This window comes from Gymnogyps californianus, chromosome 9, assembly GCF_018139145.2.
Source record: "Gymnogyps californianus isolate 813 chromosome 9, ASM1813914v2, whole genome shotgun sequence".
In the NCBI taxonomy this organism is placed as follows: domain Eukaryota; kingdom Metazoa; phylum Chordata; class Aves; order Accipitriformes; family Cathartidae; genus Gymnogyps; species Gymnogyps californianus.
The window spans coordinates 20,471,761-20,495,639 of NC_059479.1; the positions used below are offsets into that span (position 1 = coordinate 20,471,761).

The 23,879-nt window shown below is 38.9% G+C and overlaps 1 protein-coding gene across 1 annotated transcript in view; it reads left to right on the forward strand.

Annotated features, from left to right (window-relative positions):
- Nucleotides 1–23,338, forward strand: part of COL4A5 (collagen type IV alpha 5 chain) — an 86,946-nt gene extending 63,608 nt beyond the window's left edge. Inside the window, 19 exon segments of the mRNA XM_050902075.1 lie at nucleotides 691–789; nucleotides 1,788–1,877; nucleotides 2,605–2,744; nucleotides 3,680–3,806; nucleotides 5,078–5,158; nucleotides 5,742–5,840; nucleotides 6,416–6,466; nucleotides 7,281–7,466; nucleotides 14,062–14,195; nucleotides 14,605–14,677; nucleotides 14,826–14,897; nucleotides 15,282–15,410; nucleotides 15,685–15,711; nucleotides 15,714–15,782; nucleotides 17,110–17,322; nucleotides 17,658–17,835; nucleotides 18,420–18,534; nucleotides 18,857–19,029; nucleotides 20,560–23,338. Coding sequence (XP_050758032.1) covers nucleotides 691–789; nucleotides 1,788–1,877; nucleotides 2,605–2,744; nucleotides 3,680–3,806; nucleotides 5,078–5,158; nucleotides 5,742–5,840; nucleotides 6,416–6,466; nucleotides 7,281–7,466; nucleotides 14,062–14,195; nucleotides 14,605–14,677; nucleotides 14,826–14,897; nucleotides 15,282–15,410; nucleotides 15,685–15,711; nucleotides 15,714–15,782; nucleotides 17,110–17,322; nucleotides 17,658–17,835; nucleotides 18,420–18,534; nucleotides 18,857–19,029; nucleotides 20,560–20,641 — 2,138 coding nt within the window. The 3' untranslated portion in view covers nucleotides 20,642–23,338.
- Nucleotides 23,339–23,879: the final 541 nt, after the last annotated feature.

Consider the following 23,879-nt stretch of genomic DNA (forward strand, 5'->3'; position numbering starts at 1 on the left):
GTAAAAATATTCTACCCTAGAGAGAACCAGAATGCCTTTCTCTAATGTTGGCCCAGCCATTATTGTGCTAATTTATCTATTGTATTAATTTCTGTGAAGCCTAGGTAGGATCCTAAGACACTTACCTTTTTTTTTGTTTTGTTTGTTTGTTTTTGTTTGTTTTTTGTTTCCCCTCTGTTAAGTAAGAGCTGTAGAGGGCAGATTTAACTATGCCTGCAGGGCAGCACAAAGTTATTGTAGGGGATAACAACCACATAGAATTTGTAAAAATCTGCTAAAATACCTGGATTACTTTTTGTAATATATCAGTCCCAAAGTGCTTCTGGTGTAGCAATGCAATTAAACATGTATATAAGTAATCTGGATGAATATAGAGAGGTTAGCATGGATTCTGCTCATCCGAAGAGACAGTCCCTTCTGAATGAAGTATATTGGCATTAGTCATAAAGTTACTTTTTCCTCTACTTAATTCTATTGTTCCTGTTTTGTAGTAATTTTAAACTTTCCAGAAGCAATATTTTGTGTTTTGTGATACTTCTTTTGGCTAAACTAGGGGGAATTATATTTACTGAAGAAAAATGCCTATTTGGATTTTTATTCACCTATAGCTACATCTGATCTCTTAAGGTAAAAGAAAACATACAGTAGTAGTAATAGTAATAATAATAAAATGTATCTTTTTCCTTTGAGGTATTCCTGGTTTATCAGGACAGAAAGGTTATCAAGGTCTCCCAGGTGACCCAGGCCCACCGGGACTTAGTGGCCCACCAGGTGTGCCAGGATTGCCAGGTAAGTAAACGAGGCTTCAGATGGACAGTTTTGATGTGTAAAAATTTGCATGCATTTTTATCACATAGGATTGGGATGTTAATCCAGGTATATCTAAGCAAAGCCTAGGGATTTACACTTAAAGCTGCAGCACAATTTTGGGACATGTAAAATCATCCAAACAGCATGCTTTGAGCTCTTTCCTTCTAACAGACCCAAAAGCAGTTTTAAGCTGATCTCACTGAAGATTAGGATAGCTTTTAGGATGACTGGAAAAGCGCTTGCTGCTTGAGCAAGCAGCATGACTGCAGGATCTGCCAACAGGACTTGTCTGTTTCATGTGTTTATTTCTTATATTGTTAGTCATTATACTCATACTTTGCAAATGGCCAAATGAATGTATTGCAAAGGCTGTCTGGATGTCACATCTTTGCTTTAAAGAATTGCAAGGATCAAGAAAACAGTGTTTTGCACTGCTTCTTCCTACAGCTATAACAATTTATCTGAAATCTTGAATCTTCGCTCACTATGTCTAATGTAGGTCTTGTTCTAAATATCTTGTTGGGCTTGGGGAATTTTTTTAACCGTCCAGGACTCAAACTAGTTTGAGCATTGTAGGTCGCATTTAATTCCATAATAGAAGCTACTGAATATCTATTGCAGATGAGAAAGAGATAATGTGTTCATTCTGCAGAACAACTCATGAGAGACCAAGTCACATCAGTACTAAGTTGTTTCAGATGGTTACTAAATCATGGACTGAGATTTGACTCATTTCATTAGACTAATCTTCAAAACAAAGAAGTTGCCCTGATCAAATCTTGGCTCAGAACAAACTGAAGATGTTTAGTATTTCACTACAAATGAGTGAAAAAGCATGTAGGAGCAGTATGAGGCCTAAAGCAACTCCAAATCCATTGCCTTTGTAATTAGATGACAAGCATATTCATATGAGAACGCATGAATATCAGAAACTTTTAATTATTGCCATTAATTAACTAAAATCACAACTTTCCTAGGCATCAAGGGAGACACAGGGCTTCCTGGGCAGCCAGGACCAACAGGACCTCCAGGGATAAAAGGTGCCATGGGAGAGATGGGCCTTCCAGGTTAGTTTCTGTGCTTGTATTTTACTTCATTTTAGCCAGTGTTTTCCTTTTATATAGTACAAAGGTGGATCTGCTTGTGTGCAGTATCTAATATGTTTAAATGGCACCGCAGATGAGGAATACATAAAGCCCTACGTACATATTTGTTGAAATAGTACATAAGAAAATGGAAATACCCATTAAAACAGAAAACGCAAATAGCAAATATATTGTAAATACATATCATTTTAAAGTGCTTACAGATGTAGAAGCAGAATGATCTACATTTTGTAACTTCATACTTTTCTGGTTTCTCAGATTCCACTCTGTGAAAGTTCAGAAAAAAGATGATTCTGTAAACCCACCTGTCAGAAGACAGACATCAGACAGAAGCAAAAGGGGAAGGAGAAAGTGAATTCCATTATTTAGAAAGATTGCTGAAACAAAAATTCCAGTTTCTGAGTATTCGAATATTAAATTGTGCCTAGATACTATGACGAGATATTTGGATTTGTGTAAATTAAGGATAAAAAAAGAAAGCTTAGAAATGTCATGCAAAAAGCTATGAGAAATTTTTAGATAATTGGTTTAGTTTGTTTTTAAAAATAAAACCACATCAGGTATTCAAAGCCAGCCAGTCAATTTGTTAGTCCTTTCTAGTTCAGTTGCTGTAATTTGAGTGATTTCTCTAAACCACTGCAGAAGTTGTATTTATATTTATAAAACTTGTATTTTATCTTTTGGACAGGTCCCCCAGGGATTAAAGGCAGCCAAGGAATAGCAGGACGTCCAGGGCAGCCTGGGCCTGCAGGATTTCCTGGATTGAAAGGGGAGAAAGGTGACCCTGGTCTTTCAGGCATCGGTATTCCTGGTCTCCCTGGACCGAAGGTACATTCACGAAATTCTTCAATAGAAAATTCCACGAGGGAATTAGATTCTGTGTTGAATTTTTTTTTTAACTATAACTTAATATATATTATGTATAACTGTAAATATGTATATAAATATATTAATAACAAGCAGAGTTGACTGTGGTTTGTTCTTTTCAGGTGGGAGCAAAAATTTCTAATTTTAAAGGTGAAAATATTTATATGTAATTTAATCTGGTTAAAGGAGAAGATTGTTTACCAGACCTTTCAAGTTGGGTTCAGTTAGTGGCCTAGTCTGCACTGTGACACCCGCTGACATTTTGGTAGTTGGTAGGGATTTATACAATTAATATCATTGTTCCCATGTCTAATTATGTAGCTAATGTTTAAAAAATTCAGACAAATATGCATTTAAGAATAAATTACTAATGATATATCATGATTACTGCTGCTTAAAATTTTTAAGTCTATATAAATCATTTGCACTAACATTTACCTATATCATCCTTTCTGTTACCCACAAAAAAGTGACAAAAAGACCTACAGAATATCTAGTAGCCTTCCTGATGCCTTACAGCTGATGTTGAGCAGCAATTAATTTAGCAAAAACATTGCATGATTAAAGCTCCACAGATTCCTTTTTTTTTCTGCATTATCATGGGGTAAAAATCTGTCTCTTCTGAAAGAGACACACACTTTTTTCTTTAATGTAGGCCAGTTACAAGGAAAAGCTATGATACTCTATACAAAATTGTAGGGGAAAACTGTTAAAATCTTTACAATTGCTATTTTCAATTTAATTTTCGGTGTGAGATGGTTAACATTAACTGGATATAAGGAGAAGTGTACACAATATAATGGTGACCTTTTTGTGATGGTAATACTGGGAACATACAAGAAGGGCTTACCCTTCTTACAAAGACTGGGTTCTTATTTCTGCTTAATGTTTTCTAGGGTGATCTTGGTTTGCCTGGATACCCAGGTAGTCCAGGCAGTAAAGGTATAGCTGGAAATCCTGGTTTGCCTGGATTTCCAGGCAGTCCAGGTGCAAAAGGAGAACCAGGCCTTCCTGGATTCCCAGGTAATTCTGGACAGGATTTTTTTTATTTTCGCTCTTGCTTATATTGGTATATACGTCTAAACACGGTGGGTAATCGGTGGAGGGCTGCAGCTTCTTTCAAGGTTTGTAGCAATCTGCTGCTTCTAAGCTTTGTGCTGTTGGAATTGTCACTGCAAGTGTAAGTGTGTGAATGCATCACTTAAGAGTGCCTTCTGAAATTATTCATCTGCTCTGAGGGGATGTAGCAGTTGTGTTAGCTAATGCTTTCCACTTCCCACAGCAGTCAGACTCTCACCTCCTCTGACCCACTAAATACCTGTGTTTGGCTCCATATTTTTCCTTCAGGAATCAATAAAAAAGTGTCATCAGGAAAACTGGGCTTTTTTAATGGCATTTATTGTCTAAAAATATTTTCTAAAGAGAAATCTCTTTCTGAAACATAATGAAATTAGGTTTTGCACTCTTCTCTAAAAAATATTAATAGAGATTGTTTATGGGTATATGTCAGTTCTTTCATTTACAATTTAAAGAAACAAGGTTTTTACCTATGCTGCATTTGCAGCAATAGAGGCTGTTCTACAAGCATGTTTGAGCTGCTTTAATGTAGGAAGTTAGGGAATTTGTAACAGTGTAGTCATGGCAGCAGGAAGCTTAGAAGAGAACAAAACCTGGCGATGAACCTGACAGTTTTTAACCTCTGCTTCATGTCATGCCTGAAAGACTGTGAACAGTCAAAACAGTTTATTGAGACGTTACCTTGATCAGGCTCAGATGCTGCTCAGAACAGACGTACTGCAACGGATCAATTGTTTTTTCTACCTTCCACTCAGTTCGTGCTCTAGGGGTGAGAATCCACTGTAAATTCTAACTAAGACTATTTTTATTAAGATCCTTTTTCAGGAAAGGAAAAGAGGATTGGGGAAGGACTATCCAACCACAGTTCATAATGCTTTCAATTTGCTGTCAAGCAGAAACACCTGTCTCTAAAATGGTTATTTCCTAGCAGACTGCCAGACTCACTGTGTCCTTGGCCATGGGCACTCAACAATTAAGAAGACAGAGTCTTGAGAGTAGCAGTAAGGACAGTTGTGCTAGTATGCTTTGTTTCTGTGCGTTCTTTGCTTTATAATTTATCTCATTGATCAGCTGTAAATCTGCAAAGAGAGCATAAATACAGTATCTTGATACAATGAGCTCATCTGTTACTCAGAGCATCTCAGATTATAGCATTTCAAGATCTGCTGAAAAGCCAGTTTTGTGCTTAATTTGATTGAAATGCCTGTACTTTACAGGAACGCCAGGAATTCCAGGACCAAAAGGTATCGAGGGGCCTCCAGGTAATCCTGGCCTGCCTGGACCACCTGGGCCAGTAGGTGAGCATGAACAGTGCAGCAAAGGTCAGCTGCTTCTGTGAAAAACATAACACATGAAGCCACTTCCTTTCTTCTTATCTTTTTAACATCATGAAAACGCATCTGTATGTATATGGATCCTCAAACACCCATTGCACACACTTAGTTCACTGAAATTAAACAGAAAAGAAAGAAGTTTTAACTTTCTCTTGATGACTTGTGTCTGCTGTCGTAGTCATATCATTAGCTATTGAAACAAGAAGTTAACTGTTTCAGTACTTACTAGCTCTATTTATGTTAAGTACTCCAGTGGTCTAACCTGTTTTTATAGGAGCAAAATTCTAATTTATCCTAAAGGGAAGCCTTATGTTATTTTTAGCAAATACTAACTGCTTAAAAGGTCACAGGCCTAAAAGCCTTTTCTAAATTGGGGGGGGGGGGGGAGAGAGAGGGAGGGAGAAAGGTTTTAATTTTAAGATTACCCCCTTGTGAATTTGTTATTACATTGTCACACCTTCAGGTTCAGATGGGGGTTGGGGGGAGGTTGCTTTTTTTTATTGCAGGTTAGGCGTTACTGTGCTAATGTGTTCTATCCCCCTTTTAGGTGATATTGGTCGTCCTGGCCCTCCTGGTCCTCCAGGGGAGAAGGGACAGCCTGGTCGAGATGGTATCCCTGGACCAGCTGGTCAGAAGGGCGAACCAGGTTAGGTATCCTTCCTGTTTGTTTTCTCCTCTTCACTCTGCATTGTGATGTCCTGCTTTTCTCTATTCTATTTTTCCTATAACTGCCCATACACTTTCAAAGGTGCTCCTGTGGTTCCCAGCTGCTCAATGGTTCACAAAGGGTGCTGTCAAGCTGCCAATGAAGCACAGGACAAGAATTCAATCAGCTCTTAGATTTCTGTTACCCGACTTCAACATCAGCCCCTGTTCCTGTATTCCACGGTAGCTGTATTGCTTCAACTCAGTTACAGAATGGATAAACAGTGTAATGTCTGCCTTAAAGGTAGAACCCCCACCAAAAATTCAAATGTATTAACTCTCAAAATCTGAAAGAGCATCTTGTGAATGGATGGAAATACTTATGAAAGTTACAGATGCATTTTGTAGCAAAACCTCTAGCTTTGGTGTAGACTGGTGAGTGAATGAGAATCCTGGTAGTCTCAAGGAATCAGAGATCTAGATGAACTGCACTTTCATCATTCTCAGCCTCATATTCCTATTCCTGGAGACTTGAAAGCTAAATGTTCATTATTAACTGAATCTGTTTCTTTTCAGGTCTACCAGGTTTTGGGCGCCCAGGACCTCCAGGACTCCCAGGATTGTCAGGTAAAGTTTCTCTGTTGTTCTTTGTTAAAAAGGTTGAATGTAAAATTTATCTATACACCAAAAAAAGAAGGGCATGTTATATGTTCTGCAACAAATGAATGCCATAGCAACAGCCAAAATATTTTTTTTTTTCTCAGCAGACCGTTTTCAATTACCTACGGTAATAAAGACTCATTACTGACTACTGAATTTTGTAAATTAGCAATTATGCAGACAGAATAAATCCACACAGGTTAATAGTCTACTGCATTGTGTGGAACTTTGCTGATTTGTCTCAGTAAATAAAGCATTTATACGACAGATGACAAATGAAGCTGCTTTGAAAATATAGCTGCTATATTTTCAAAAGCAACTTCACAACCTAAGTTATATTACTTTCCAGTAGCATTAAAGCTCTTAAATTCCTCAAGCTTATTTGAAAATTTTGCAAGTATGTCTTAACTTTTCAGCAGTGTCTCAAAAAAATGATGAAGTCTTAATATTGAAGGATTTCTTCACAGAAAGCATTACCTGTAGGTTTACAAACTCAGAGGATGTTTGTGAGTTACAGCATCACTGAGTAGTAAAGTGAGACTTAGTAAGACCTTTTAACATGTCAGAAGCTATAGCACTTTCTCCTGCAAAAATTATTAGCCCTAACTCTTTTCTGAATGTTAGACCGATTTTATACTGTCTCACTGCGCAAATGAGGTGAGTTGTGGCCAGACTTGCACCTTCTGCAAGAGGGAGAAATGGCTTCGCAAATTGACATTTGGATTTTTTTTGCATGTCAATTTGTAACAGTATTCATAAACAAGGCTGCTTGGTTTTACAGGGCAAAAAGGAGAACTGGGGTTACCTGGCCCACCAGGGCCCCCTGGACTTCCAGGTCTGAAGGGAGAACCAGGTTTCCAGGGATTCCCTGGTCTACAGGGTCCACCAGGTCCACCAGGATTACCAGGGCCACCTCTGGAAGGTCCTAAAGGTAGCCCTGGACCACCAGGTGTTCCAGGAAGGCCAGGTGAGAGCGTGATCCATACCTATCAACATCTGCCAGTACTTTCATATTTTGCTGGTAGGTTATCAGCCTTTAAACTTTCTCAATTTATTTGGATGGGTAAGTTCAAGCCTCACGGCATAGATCTTAATGTTTGTGGGCAACCAGAGGATTTTGTTGCAAAAAAACCCTGTTTCTATTAATTTCTATTAATAGAAATTAACAGTTTCTATTAATTTCTGATACCTGGCAGCAAAAATCTAATGCGTTAATAAACGGGAGATTCTCCGCATGCTGTCACAGTAATCATCTAGTGAGCACGATATCGACTTTTGAACATCTGATACCTTTGCAAGTATTGTCACGTGATCAGCAAATGTCATCGCGCACAAAAAACCAAAAGTAACAAACCCCATCATTTTAAGAGTCATGAAAATCAAATTCACGCTAGCATCACAGCATGATCAAATTGGATAGCTGCCTCTTCATCTTCGTGTCACGTAACATAAGTCATTGCTCCATTGTGTCATGTGGCTCCCATGGACTCAGTGCACCATCATGCCATGTTCATCTTTCCATTCCATGTTTGCATTTTGCTCCTGCACCAACTAATTCTGGGAATGAAAAAACCACTATACTGAGTTAACATTGCTGAGCAACTCCCTGGCGTCTATTAGAATTTGATTTATATTTTGTGTCATAGAATGTTTATTTGCATTTAGATACTGCTCTTGAAAAATCTAACTTTAATGAACCTATCACAGCTCTGGGTCAAGCTTATTGCTGTATCTTGAGTCCAGAAGTACTTTGCCACCAATAAGACTCATCTCACTTAACATGCTTGATACTCTCCTTAAAGGAGACTACTTTCAAACCAAGCTATTGGTTGATTACAGTTTTTTTTTCTTTGCATGTTAATGGAGAAGTAATATTTTTATTTATTGCCCTCAAACTCTGACCGCAGATTTTTCTGTTATTCAAAGATTTGATTGCGTAAAGTTAGTTTTGAGTTAGTACATTTGTAAAATAGCTGCTACACATATAGTGTTCATTTTTGGGTATCAAGGGAGAGTTTAGTTTTGCAGTACACACTTGGAAAGATTGTAAGATTCACTTTTTCCTCATGCTTGCTTCTGATACAGGAGGAGGGGCAATCCCACTGAAAAACGTTTTTAGAATGGAATTTTATCAAAATATTTTCACTAGAACTGGAATTGAGTAATATTTGATTATTCTCAATGGTAGTATGAGCTTTTCTCTTGTGCAGAGTAGGCTATGAACTCATCTATCGTAACTGTGCATTTAAAAAATGAGTCGTCATAAACAACATTTGGTTTTCATTTGTAACACCTTAAAACTGAGGTGCTGTTTGCCAGTGTAATGAGGCTTTCTTTTAGTCCTAGTAAAAATACTTGAATTGTGTTGTATCCTAAACCTGCTTTTTATGTGACTGGTGTGGAACAACCCAGTGGGTTAATAATTCACAGCCAGTCACAATTTCTTCCTGGTTTCCTATTTGGTTAGTGGAAGGAGGAGTGCATGCCTTCCCCCTTTCTCCTGGAGGAACTTACTCCCTGCTGTGCCCCAGGGGCTCTAACCAGTCAGTGGAGCATCCCTGCAGCGAGTTGGTAATCCTAATTTGCTTTCCACTTTCTATGTGGCCTTGTCCTCTTCTGCCTAGTTGCTCACTGGCAGGTAGGAGTATGGTACAAGTGATCCCAGCTCTGCTCACTGTGGTTAGAGTTGCAGCTGGGGCAAGTGGGAGAAGGAGTGAAGGGATAAGAGATGGTGGGATGCTGGACTTGGGCTTTGTAATTTAAGTGTGCCCAAATAAAGGCCTAAGACATCCCAGATGTCCAGATCTTCCAAAGATAATTTTTCTGTATGTAGAGTGGTACAGCAATTAAAATTTTGGCACAGGAAGCTGACTGGTCCGTAAGAGTACAAGCTTTCATTTTTAAAAGATTCTTATACAGAGGATATCTCCAAACCGCGCCCCCCCCCCCCCAAAAAAAAAGTAAACCAGCTAAGCAGCTCCTGATGTATAATAAAACTACCAACTGAGATTCTCTGCTCTGCTGTAGCATTGGTGTTTTTATGAAGCTTCTCATCCTGTTCACACTTCTCTGTATAAGTCAGGTGCTTACTGACTCTAATCAGCTGGGGATGTAGAGGAATGGTGGGACTCATTTTGTGCAGTTTTATGAGCATTGGCAGGGGGAAACAACCAGTGAGGTTCTGCTCAGCCATGTTCTCTCTCTCTCTCTTTCTCTCTTTCTTTCTCTTATTTCCATTTTTGTTGCATGTAATGTATAAAGTGAAGCATTTGTTTTGCTCAGTTATGCGTGAACTAATGTGGATAAACCAAACTATTATTGCAGTTCTGGTACAATCAGCACTCCAGCCTTTTGTTTCAAATGATAACACAGTCTATTGTTGGAACGCTGATTTTGTAACATTTCAACATAAGGCAGTTAGTCATAAAAGCAGCTGTGTGGCTGCCAAATTACCCCCCTTCTAGGGACATAAATAAAACCAGAAGCTGTATGCGTATACTGTTTGTTGTTGACTTCTGGGTATATTCTAAGATTAGTAAAAATGATGAAGTCAGACATGAGGTAGCTCTCTGACTTCAGTTGAGTTGCCCCTAAAACAAATGTTGATAGATGGTGTTGGAACGGATTTATTAATTGATTATAAAATTAAGCCAATTTCCAGGGCAACACAACATTGCTGTTACTCCACATGTCTGTTTTCATTGCTATGAATAATAATAGTTTGGTGTTTTGCATACTGTATGTAAAGGAATATTGAGCTAAATCTAAAAAGAAAGGTTTAGTTGAATATGTTAGCTTGTTGATATTTCTAACAATTTTGATGTTTTTCCCCTTGTTCTAATGATGACCTTGGTGAACCCTGACCCCCTACTCCCAGGTCCCTCAGGTTAGCCCCTTAACTCCAAAATAATAACTTTGCATGCAAATGAATGTATATACTTTTGTAGTGTCTAAATGTAGATATGCTGAGTCATTTTTGAGACATACCTTTTAATTTGTGGTAGAAAAGAAAAGCTCAGTGTTGGCTTTCAGACTCTTCCTCCATGTTGTTGTAGGACTGACACTGGACGGACATAGTGTTGCTCTCCCCATGGTGGAAGATCATGTGGGTCCAAATTTGCAAGGCTTTTATAAAGTGTTCCCAACTGTGAAACTTGTTTTAGCATATTTACTCTCAGTGCAGTTGAAAAGAATATATACTGGGTTTCATCTTTTTTAAAAAAGCATATTGCGCTGTCCTCCCATGTCTTTGCTGTATAATTGTGTTTTGCAGCTTGGGCAAGTGACAGTATTCATTTTTGTAACACCTGCTACTGTTGATTTTGGACACTCCCAAGTGACTTAAATAAATTAGATGCTTCTTTTATACCAACAGTATAGAATTTACTTTACCTACAGTCTGTAGGAAAATTTATACAGAGTAACAGTGATGCTTTACATTCCCAACTTAGAGCATTGTAACTTCCCAGTGCAGAGAAATCTTTGTTTCCATTGTTTTGCTTCACCAGCACATTTAGGGAAATAAGGAAAGCTCTTCCTTTAACATGTATTTAATGAAAATGAAGCATACAGCCCTCCCCTCCCTAATGCTAGGGCAGCGGAACAGGATTGGTAAGAACATGGTCATTTTCATAAGCTTATCATAATTTTAGTGTATCAGTGTGTAGCACAAGCCAGCTCTTGGGAAGATTTTTAACATCTGTGTCTAGATTGAAAATGACTTGGTATATCTATTTAATAATAATGATGTCTTTAGGTTTTGCTATGATGACTTTCAGGAAGCAAAGAACTGTCATGAAAATTCGATAAAGGAATACATTTTAGTTTTTAGTGTGCTGTCCTAAGCACTGTGAGGTAGCAAATGTGGTAGCCCCTGACATTTGAATCCTAGCTTTATGCAGTCATGTAAAAAAAAGAACATGGCTTTACCTTTTAATTAAACTGTGGTCACACAAGCAGTAACCACACTTTCAAAAAGGGCTACCATCATGGGTATGTTGAGAGGAACTTATCAATTGCTTCATGTTTTGTTCCACCCTGTGACTGTGCTCAGCCAGAATTCAATAATCAACAAGTATAAGACAGATTTATAAATCATAGCAAAACTTATCTAACAATGAAATATAGTTTATAAGCACTTAACAGTAACAATGAAATGTCCATGTCATTATTTTTAACTGTATTACAGTTAGTGTTTAAAATAATTTACCAAATGTGTAAGAAATAGTGCATTGAGGTAAACCTGACGTGTATTTATTGTAGTTTTTAGCTGCAAATTGCATGGTGATATGTTGATATATTTAAATCATTTCACTGACATGAAAGATGCAAGTGGCACAGGAGCTAAAATATGTATTAATTCAGGAGCATGGTAGGGACAACCAGCTTACCTTTTGAAAGAGGACATTTAAATGATTTTTCTAAGGATGTTATCACATGCCATTCTCCATAATAACCTTAAACAGGTAAATTAGCATCTTGGGGTATTTTTATCAAGAAAAAATAATGCCAACAGTAAAGACAACAAATTCTAAATTTGTACGTTCTGCTGTATTTTTGCTTACAGCATTTGCAGCCCTTTTGATCCACGTCAATCCTGCTTACCGTTTTGAAGAGGGTATAAGCCTACTTTTCAGTCCTAGAACTGTATTCACAGATAGTTGAGGCTCATACCTTCTGTTAATCACACTTCCCCCCCTACCCAAAGCAGAATGTTGCTCAAGAGTAAGTTGTCACTCACAATTTACCTGCATATTTGCCAAGCTCCAGGCCTTGTGACATTGAATATTGTCAGTGAAATGGTTACATAGTCCAAACCCCATTGTGAGTAGGACTAACAGTCACAGGCCTCAGCTGTAATGTTAATGCAATAACACATTCTTTAGTAAAGCTTTAAGTTTGCTGTTAAATGAAGTGTCAAATTAGTCTTAGTAGAGCCTAGTCACCAGAATAACTTGTATCTGAAAATACATATCGTTGTGTATTCATGTATGGTTTTATGCATGCATGTGGATTATACTGTAAATACAAAATATGCTGGTGAAATGGGTTGTTGTGTAGTGTATATGCTGTCATCTGTACTATTTCTAACTAGTAATCTTGTTTTGTACTGTGTGATGTCTGACCCTTCTAACATCGATCATTGGGCTTTGGTGAACTCTGATCCTTCCAGGTCCTCCAGGTTAGACTCTTAACTCGGTCAATTTATTTTACTGCGTTGCACTTGATCTAAGAGAAACGGATGTTTTCCTGTAATTCTGTGATTATCTTTTTAAGGACTATGGTTACCCTGCAGATCGTATGTGTTTGATTAGCATGCCTCAGATGGTAACCTGTTATTATTTTGCATGTGTACAGTACGAGACCAGTACAAAAGAGCAAAATGAACACAAAAAATGCTTGCATGATGGGATGTTTTCTGTAGCTGAAACTGCTACAGGATATGTGTGACATCTGGTACAAAATTGCTGTTGATTTAAAAAGAAAAATTTTGGAAGGAATTCTATACTCAGATTTGCATGCAGAAATATAGCTCATCAAATTTATCCACTGAATATAGACTATGAGGATGTCAAAGGAGATGTTAAATTATTCGAGGTTGCAGAAGAATTGAAAATCCAGCACACTGATAAATGTTACTAGATTTGTTGTACTACAGGAGAGAATGTCACGGCACTGTCCTGCAAAGAGAACCTTTTGTTAATCCAATTATGAGATCTAACTTGTAAAATGTTATTAGCTGTTGCTGCACTTGCTTACGGTTTGTTTTGCCACAAATTAATATTGGTTACCTTCTATTTAGATGGTGGCATAAAGGGGAGGGTCTCATCTTTCAGTTCTCCTAATACCTAAGTTTCTTTTAAATCCACTGCTTTGCTTTGGATTAATGTGGCTGTAGCAAAGGGAAAATATTTAAAGACCAGCCCAGTTCCTCTATTGGATTTACACAGCGTAATTCTACTAAAGACAGACAAATCAGTTGGAGGGAGAATCATTCAACATAAGGAAGTTCCTGCAACTCAGGTTATTATTTAGGCAAAGCAGAATGATGGGCTTCCCGCTGCCCAGCAGTCAGTAGACAGTATATACCAGGCTCCTCTATAGGTATGTTAAATTCTAACAGCAAAAAAGCAGCAATATTTTACGTTGTTGAGACTCGCTTTCAAAAGGAATTCAGTCTGTTAAGACAGCACTTAAGAGATGGTGAATGTAATGCAGGTCAGCAGAGGGGATATTTGTACCATCTAATTTTGGGTTTCTTGGCTCCTACTAAAGGCACTGGTCTGGTCACTGGTAAGCTTCTAATGCAGATGCATTCCATTGCCTTCTGGAAAGACCTGCTTCTCTTCATCAGCTAGATAAGGAGCCTTGGTTCCTGATTTGGGTAGTGCAAATAATCCCTCTATTTGTTTTCCTTTTAGTTTATCCTGAATTCAGCATTGAAATAGAGCTGGGAAGTCAAGCCAAAATATCTTTAATATTTTTTTTTACGCTGAAGGCACAAACTTGGGGACAATGGTTGATATGTACTGATATATGCATATTTGTTCTGCGATGTTAAGGTCCACCAGGCCCAGAAGGTCCACGAGGGCCACCAGGCAGTGGAGGACTTAAAGGAGAAAAAGGGAACCCGGGTCAGCCTGGCCCACCTGGCCTGACTGGTCAAAAGGGAGATCAAGGACCACCTGGACGCCAGGTAGGACAAAAAAAATGGAGTTTCCCCCCTAGTTTATTTTTAAATGCACTAAAAATGGAATATATTTGGGTGGAATATGCAGTTTACCATAGTAAAATATAAGCCAAAATGTGGTAGCTAACACCCTGTCTTGCAGCAAGTAAGAGGGTCTTTTCCTTAATTATCCCCCAGTATCTGGGCAGGATGGCCCCATTATATTCCCATGGGAGCTGGAGCTGTCAATGCACGCTTCGTGTTACAGCGTTCTCTGACAGCACCCAGTGCAGTGAACAGAATGCATGGCCTCAGCCCTTCAAAGCACTAGTTCACAGACTCAAAGTGTGCTTATTTGTCCCCCAGCCACCTTTTCTATCTGTTTTTCTGAAACTGCTGAGGAGATGAGTGAATAATGTGAAGCTGTTCTGTTCAGGGGGATCCTGGTCGTCCAGGTCTCAATGGAATGAAGGGCGACCCCGGGGTTCCAGGCGTTCCAGGATTCCCAGGTATTTAACTAGCATTTCAAGTGAAAACCTCCAGACACAGTAACAGCCCCTCAGGGAGAAAAGAAGCCTGATTTTGGCCATTCCTGCAGCAGATTTTGTAAGACAGCATGTTCTTTCACTGTGTAACTGTGTGAATTTGATGTTTCAGGTATGAAGGGTCCCACTGGACCTGCAGGACCCGCTGGCCTCACAGGCAGTCAAGGACTGCCAGGCCCACCAGGTAGGCGTCCTGGGTAGCGTTATTGTCACTTTTGCTCCCTGCCAGTAGGATTTGTTACACAGACGTAGGACTGAGTCAGTCTCAGCCAGCAATGAAAGTAGTTAAGTGAGCAACAGCTTAAACACAATTCCAGGCTATACTTTTTAGCCCTACAAGCAATCCTACTATATTTTATACTCTGTATCCAGTCTACATGGGTTAACCCCTGCAAGAGCTGTCCTTTATTGGGGGGGTCACCAAGAGCACTTTTTTGCCTTATATATACACTTATTCTTTGCATTGACAGAGCTCTTGGCTTCTGACTTTGCAATAAAGAATAACAGAAACTGTTTCTAATGCTCTCTTCCACCTTGGTTTATCTAATACTAAGCTGCTTTCTCTCAGGTCCACCAGGTTTACCGGGTACCATTGGACGAAGCATTGTTGTCAAAGGTGACCCTGGTCCCCCAGGTCCTCCCGGACAGCCTGGGTCGAAAGGGCCACCTGGATTGCCAGGGCCACAGGGATTGCCAGGTATGATCCTAGGTGGCTGCAGAGAAAATGACTAAGAAGTATAGCTGACTGCAGGTTGCAATGCGACTCACTTGGCATAGGCTGCAGAGACAAGTTGCTGAATTCAGCAAGAGGTAATAGATACATGTAGGGTTCTACCATAGACATCTGGTTTAATGGTCTGTTCTTGTCTAATGTATCATGAAGAAACAACAGATGAGTCCCAGACAATTTAAAGATTTCTGTAGTGAGATTTCAAGAGCTTTTATTTCAGTTATGCATTTGCCTATTCTAGGTCCAATTGGTCTTCCTGGTGACCCGGGCGAGATGGACTACCTGGTTTTGATGGTCCAGCAGGACGTAAAGGAGAGAGAGGTCTTCCAGGCCAACCAGGTATGGTGGTTATCCTATGAGGACCTGGTGGAAAAAGAGATGCTCCCTTTTGTGAGTGCAGGCTAATACTGGGAAGTGAGATCTTTGCCTCACGGGAATAATAATAAAATCATAATTTTAGGATTTTCTTGATGCAAAAATATTACAAGCAGCTGAAGGTACTTCGGTTTGGAAAATTCTTGGAACCAACACATTGCTGGTCATCGCTGAATAATATTGTAGAGTGCTTTATCGCAAGCTTAATGGCATCCCCTTTGCAGCACAGATGATGCACAGGAGATAATGAAGACAGTAAGAAACAGAAGAGAGAGATTAGTAAAATCATTTTAATTTTTCATGGAAATATGAATGGGGAAAAACAGGCTTCACAAAGGAAAGAATTTCATCAAAGGCAGAGATCAGGATACCATGCAGCTATTGCTTAGAATTACTGAATTATGATTCGGGAAAAGAAATCAGACTAGGCACTGGGACAATTTTCTATAGAAGATCATACATATTAAATAGCTATATATTGCAACTTGTGAGAAAAAGTATTAGAATTTAAACAGTTAAAACAGTACAAAAATCCATAGTACCTTTTCTCCTTTTTGTCTGAGTAGCTCTATGAAATCTGTTAGCATTATTTTAGTGAAAACATGTAAATAATGACAACTGTGGAATAACATAGTCTATATATTTGTAGTTTTATTTCCTGATATTTTTGCTGTTCAAGAACAAATGCCTTTTCTGATCCCTTTCTCAGTCATATGACTCATTCCTGCTCTCATTCAAGGTTGTTCTAGCCTATTTCCACTTTTTGTAACCTACTCCAAAACTGACTGCAGCTTTTCTATTCATTTTGGTGGGCTTTGGCTCAGGTGTTATCATAGCATGCACTAGAGTGAGACTTGCTTCTGTTTCTGGCTCTGCCATTTATTTTGTGATCCTGAGCAAGATGTTTCAACGTTATCTTATTAAGCTGCATACACAGATTAATATGTTTTGAAATTGGGAAGCTGATATGGACTCAGTCCAGTGGCTGTCATGTCCACTGCAGTTGTTATCTTGGTGCCTCACAGCTCTGAACGTATTTAACTTCACAATACTCCTACAACACAGGGAAGTTGCACTGTCATTTTATAACTAGCTGTGACAGCCTCAGTGATTTAACCAAGCTTACATGAAAAAATAATTTGAGGAAGATAGTGTTAGCAGATACCACATCCCCCAATTCACAAGCACCTTAATCACAAGACCATGCTACCTTTCAGAACTACGTTAGTCCTAAAAGAGCAAGAAATGGTGTTAATAAATACTGCGTGTTGTGTTTCTCTCATGTGAACAGGTTCACGAGGAATACAGGGACCTCCTGGTCCTGATGGCTTACAAGGCCCACCCGGTCCTCCTGGAGCAGCTTCTGTTGCTCACGGATTCCTTATAACTCGGCACAGCCAGACGAGGGATACACCACTATGTCCACAAGGAACATCAAGAATATATGATGGATTCTCTCTTCTATATGTGCAAGGAAATGAGAGAGCACATGGCCAGGATTTGGGTGAGATATTCTGTATGCTCTGTCTTTAAGGGGAAAAGAGATTCTTCAAACGCTCTGGTTCTCTGAAGATATGACAGTCTTAGAGATTTCTTAGATGAGGATGGGGATTGCATACTAAGATCTACTACATCCAGAGGCTGCACAGTATAATTCAGGATGAAAGAAGGTAAACCAAAACTGAGAAGTTAAGTTTTTCCCACGTGACAATTTGATAGCACATGCTGTGCAGTCACAGGTGGAGAGGAAGAACACACAATTACTGTTCTCAAAGAATTGCTATAAAAAGCAATGAAGTGAAAACTTTGCTGTCACATTTTATGTATCTTACTCTGTAGGTACTGCTGGGAGCTGTCTTAGACGTTTCAGCACCATGCCCTTCATGTTCTGCAACATCAACAATGTTTGTAATTTTGCATCAAGGAATGACTATTCCTACTGGCTATCAACTCCAGAGCCAATGCCGATGAGCATGGAGCCACTGACTGGGCAAAGCATCCAGCCATTCATTAGCCGGTGAGACAAAGCAGGCTCTCAGGTCTCTCTTTTAATATCTGGATAAATAGCACGTCTCATCCATGTATTTCCAATGTGAAGGTTGGATATTAGGAAATGAATCTGTCATGTTTTGCTCTGGGAAATACTAGGAAAATAGCTTCTTTTAAAGTATTCATGGTGTTAAAAGGTCTGTCTACGTGCAGCAGTGATAATTAGAGGCTGAAAGGCTGCAAGAGCTCTCCTCGACTGAGGAAGCTATGTAGTCAGCAGTGCAGGATTGCCATAGATAGTAAAGAGAACATGAGAGCCATTAGCTCTAGGATTAAGGCATTCACTTGGGGACTTTGAGTTTCCAGTTCTTGTTTCAGGAACTGCTTCAGTATTTCACCCGATGGTTGTTAGTGGAAATACAGGCAGATTTTGCACTCCAAAATACTGTCTTATTGCAGTTACAAAATACGTGAGAAGTAGAAGTCTAGATTAATAGGACAGCCTCTCACGGGCTAGTTTTCCTCCCTTTCTCTGTGTAAGAATTCTTAATAAAACATACTCCTATTATATTTTAATATCACGTGTTTCTCTGATACTTCCCCTGTGTCCAGATGTGTTGTGTGTGAAGCTCCTGCTATGGTGATAGCTGTCCACAGTCAGACCATTCAGATCCCTTCGTGTCCTCCAGGCTGGGACTCCCTTTGGATTGGTTACTCTTTTATGATGGTAAGAACTGCCTCCTACTCCAGAAGCGGCTAATACCCGCTTGTGTCCTTAACTAGCTGCTTTAGGACTTCGTTAAAAACTACAATGGTTGTCATTCGAAAGCCTTTACCTTCCATTACTAACCACGGTAGCCAAGATTAACAGCGATTTTCCAGTACACAGAGCCCAGTGTAACTGATCTTTATGGAGGTGTCTGACACGGCATTATCTCAACCATTAATGAACACTGGCTCTTTTAGTAGTTGAATGCTGTGCTATTTAACTTTTAGCATCTACTGTAAGATTCTTGTTTGTGTGTTTCTTTCCTCCACCCCTACACCAGCACACGAGTGCTGGAGCGGAGGGCTCTGGACAGGCCTTGGCATCGCCTGGATCCTGTTTAGAAGAATTCCGCTCAGCTCCGTTTATTGAATGCCATGGTCGTGGCACTTGTAATTACTATGCCAATTCATACAGTTTCTGGCTGGCAACTGTAGAGGTGTCAGAAATGTTCAGGTAAGAAAACCTGTTCCTTGTATATTGCTTTATTCCAGAACGAAAGTTTTGGAAACTGAATTTATTCCAAAGATCAAAAGAGATTTGTTTACAAGGGTATAGGGAAATAATTTAGCTTGTTTTCCCCCTCACAACCAGTTTTTCAAGTGTTTCCTTGGTAAGCCTTTAATATTATGTAAAAACTTGCTAGGGCACATTCTGTATTGCAAGGAGTCAGATTCTTTTTATGTCAATTCTTACTCATATTTAGTAGTACCTTCTCTGAAAGTAGTCCTACTGTAGTTACTGTATGTGGAGCCTAAGAGACCAATTTTGTTGGGTTTTTTTCTTGCCAGGCCTTTCAATAGACTCAAATATTTGAAAAGGTAGTTCACAGACATACAAGGGACAGGTATGAAGGGCAAGATCAACTCTACTTAAACCTTTTAAGGCAGATGTTCATATAACCTGTTTTGAAAAGTCTTGTGTGAAGGAGGTTTTCATACCCTCTATAGCAAGCATTTTTTCCAGTACTTTGCAGAAGAATTAGAATGTCCATTGGCTTCCTTGCAGCCAAAATGTCATCCTGTCCTCAGCTTCTCTGCAGTCAGCATTTCAGCTGAAGTCTCTCAGCTCCTCAAACTTTTTCCCTTTCAACTTGAGTAGCAAAATCATTTTTCCTTTGAAAAACCATCTCCTTTCATAGACTAAATTGCTACTGCCCTGTTTGTGTACTGATAAAAACCTCATAAATATTCCCACTGCCACCTAATTGAAAAAATGTAGCTTTGTGGGACAGGGCTGGCAATGTGCACTGTGTTATATAGCAGTAGTGGCCCCTAAGTTGGTTTTGTGTAACACCTACAACCATAATACTTAATGTGCATTAAATAGTCATCACTCTAAGTTTTCAGGGTGGGCGATCAGTGGTAATTCACTAGTGAAAGCTGCCTACTAATAACTACCATGCACCTTTGAGTTCTCTGCCTCCCATAAACACAACTTCCTTTTTTATTCTATTTTTTTTAAAAGAAACTTTTAAGAATTGGACTTACTCTGTGTACGCACATATTACACGAATTCCTTATATTAATCTCCCACCTCCCTACCCTTTCAGAACGTAAATAATTTGGTAAAGCCATCACTTAAACACAAATCTCATTGTAGCAGTATTTTTTGTGGGTTGTTAAAGTACCCTTCAACTGAGAAACCCGAAGGCTACAAACAAAGACCCCAGAAATACTGTCTCAAATGTACAAAATTCACCTTCCACTTGGTTTGGTATTTGTGCTACATCATATGTTAGACTGAAGTAGCTGATTAGCATACCTTGTGTATACTGAGACACTGGACAAAACTGTGCATCTGTCACCTGGTGTTGAGGACATACAGAAAGATCACTCTTAAGGAAAACTCTCAAATAACAGGACTAATTCCCCACTTATGTACTTAACTGTTATCTTAAACTGTGAATTAAGTAGCAGTTTAAAGGAACAGTTCTGTAAACAAAGAAAAAGCTAACCTAACCTTACCTTTGTGTCTGTCGACCAGTAAACCTCAGTCAGAGACACTGAAAGCTGGAGACTTGAGGACGCGTATTAGTCGTTGTCAAGTTTGCATGAAGAAGACGTAACGTCTTGGAGAATGTTTTATAAAACAGTTGAAAATTCCTAAGATGCACTGTCTTCCAGCTGCAACAATGGTGCTACTGTGCAGAAAGAAAAGAAAATACAAATCCAAACTGTTTTAACCATGCAAATTCAAGTGTACCTCACTCGTGCCAAACGAAGGGTTGTCCGGTACATGTTTGACAACAGGACTAAGATGAAAGAATTGACCTCTTGGAAACAGAAAAGAACACTTGAGGTTCACAAAGGATCAGAAGATGAAATTTTTCATTTCTCTCCCTGTACCAAAATGGCACCTTTTTGATCAACCAAGAGAATAAAGGAAAACACGACGCACTGAGTATGTTGAAAATAACAAGACTGCAGTTTTGAAAAACATTTTTCATGGTGCTACTAACCCTACTGTATCCCAGGTTTTTAATATGAAATTTTAAGCTTATTTCTCTTTGTAAGTAATGAAATGTGTATATTATGTAAACACCTTTTTAGTTGAAACTTTCAGTCATTTAGAAACAAACCAGACTCTGATATAAAAATGCTTATGTCTAAAATTAAAACATATGGCAGTATTTTATTATGAAACTTGTGGTACAGAGAGCATTTACCCCTCTTACGCCAACTTACTCATTTAATATTTCATTTCCTTCCTCAGTTGCCAACCTGATATATTTGGGGAATGCACAATTACTCTGAAGTCATTTTGATCAGGGTTTTAAATGTTCTACACCATGCTATCAGTGGTTTTATTTGTGCTTAGAAATCCCAATCCACTTGAAAAGGGGTTTTTTGTATCTTGTGAAAATATGTGAAATTATTAGCCATATTCTATATCCTTCTTTTCTGAATAAAAGTCACATTCACATTTTAGTAATCGGTTTGGTTTAACAAAACCTGTTCCTTGGGAATATCCAGTTACCAAAGCATTTAAGATTATGCTTACATGAAACCTCTACTCTGAAGTGGTGTCATGCATTTTATCCAAAACAGTGTACATGCTAAGAAACCTTCTGAATAAAATAAAGCATAAGCTGGTGGAAACTTTCCTATTTACAAATTAATCTTTTAATCTTATGTGAATTTATACACATCCACAATGTATTTACAGTATACAGCAACTCTTGTGTACGTATAGTTCACATAAGGCCTTGAAAGATGGTGCATGCAGTCTTTCTGAAGTCATTTTGTAAGAATCCTACTGTGTATGTCTTAAGAGTGTCACTACTTGTGCAATAGCTGAAAAGTGATCACTTTTTGTATGCATGACTGTTCAGCTTCTATGGTCAGTGCTGTTTCATTTACCCTTATGTATAAACAGAGCTCCCTGACAAAGCAAGACTATTTTTCAAGTGATGATACTTTAATATTTCATTGTATATTGCCACCTCAACTATCAATACAACTTAACTTGTGAATTAACATACTGCTTTATACAGGTGAAGTGTATTTGTTTATTGACTACTGTTAAGTAATTTATCTGCTAATGGCTATTCATTCTTACCTTTCAGTTATCATTGTAAACACGGAGCATCAGAAATCTCCTTGTTTTGTGCACATTTGACAAAAGACATAGGACTGGTGACTGACCAGGTGGCAGTGATTTATACAATGAGATTGGTGCTGATTTCAAAAGCTTTCAACGAAGTATGAAACTGAAGTTCTTTAGTTTAAAGTGCAAAATATTAATAGCTTTGTCTTTTTTCAATTAGCTGCAGTTATATATGTTGGTAGAGAGTGGGCAACTCAGCAATGTGCATCCTTCAACTCATTTTATTTTGGTTTGCTGATGCATATAGAAATAAACTGAACCTGCTGCTACCTCCAAGTCAAGAACTTGTTACCAAAGCTGAAATAAAATAGTAAGTCTCTTCTCGTAAACACAAGCCCTTATCTTACTGCTGGCTCCTCAGAAGCCTAAAATGAACATAGCAGCCTATCCCTAGCCCCAAAAAGCAGAAGAATGGATGCTAAGGTCAAGGAGCTCCCAAAGGAAAGAGCTCTCCCAGCCTTCCCTACCAACACCCTGTCTTGTACTCACCAATAAGAAGTGTTCATATATGGGGACTTGGGAAAGGGCAGAACATGTTTGTTCTAGTAGTGCATCACCAGTGCTTCTTTCTAAGATCTGGGCTTCTCTTGCAGCATGTAAAACAAAGCCCACTGAACTGAAAAGATAGGAGACGCCATTCCAATCTAAGGTAGATAGCACCCAGAACAGCTAGTCTTGGGGCAGCTTTAGGTCCCAAACCTGTGAGATGACCACAGATGATGAACATATGTAAAGTAGCTATGCTTCTGACAGATATGTTCTCTGTTCTGTTCCTGCAGCTCTCACCTTGACCTGGAGAACGGTCCTGAACCTTAATCAGCTTCAGGCTGAGATTTCCAAATGGGCTAATTTTTATTAAAAGTGGTCTAGAGAGCAAGGAGCATCTTTTAACTGAGACCTGCAGCAGAGATTCAAGAGACGTTGGTTTAATTCCCACCACACATTCTGTGCCTTAGAGCAGGTAAATCACTTGACCTGTGTTGGATCGGAGTTACTGATCTGTAAAAGAAAGCATGGTTATTATTTTCTCCTACTTCTTCTTGACTGCTTAGACTGTAAGCTCTTTGGGGCAGAGACATTGACGGGGCTCAAATGTTGGTTGGGGCCTCTAGGTGCTATCCATCAGTATATAAATATTAAACTACAGGTAAAAGCTTGTGTTTGCCGATTTATTATTAAAAAAAGTAAAAAACTGTTTCAAATACTAGAGCCTTAAAATAGTCTTCAACATAGCCTAAACATGATCCAGCTCAGAACACCACTTCTTCATCTACAGTTAAGACTCTCTTTCCTGAAGTCCGATTTGTTTTTAACTAAAGCTTTTATTCTCTTAACTAATCATGTAAAGTTAGTCTGTTTCAGTTAATCTTGAGCAGGAACCTGGAAGATAACTCAGTTGTATTTTAAGTTGTATGGGGACAAGTTGCACACTTTAGCCACTCGAGGGCACCACATAGCTTTGAAAGAAAGCTACAACAGAAACACGACTGAGCTCCTGGAAGCGCCTGCATGCAGCAATGACTTTAAAAAAAGCTTACTAGAAGGGGAGTGCATGACCTTTCTTTGCTCACTACCCAGTCCTTGTTCTTGAAAGCTTGCTGCAGGTGGTGTACTGTCAATTGCAACTGGGCTGATGAGTGAAAAAATGCAACTTTCTAAAGGAATACTACTTTGCAAATCCTAAAACCAGCAACTTT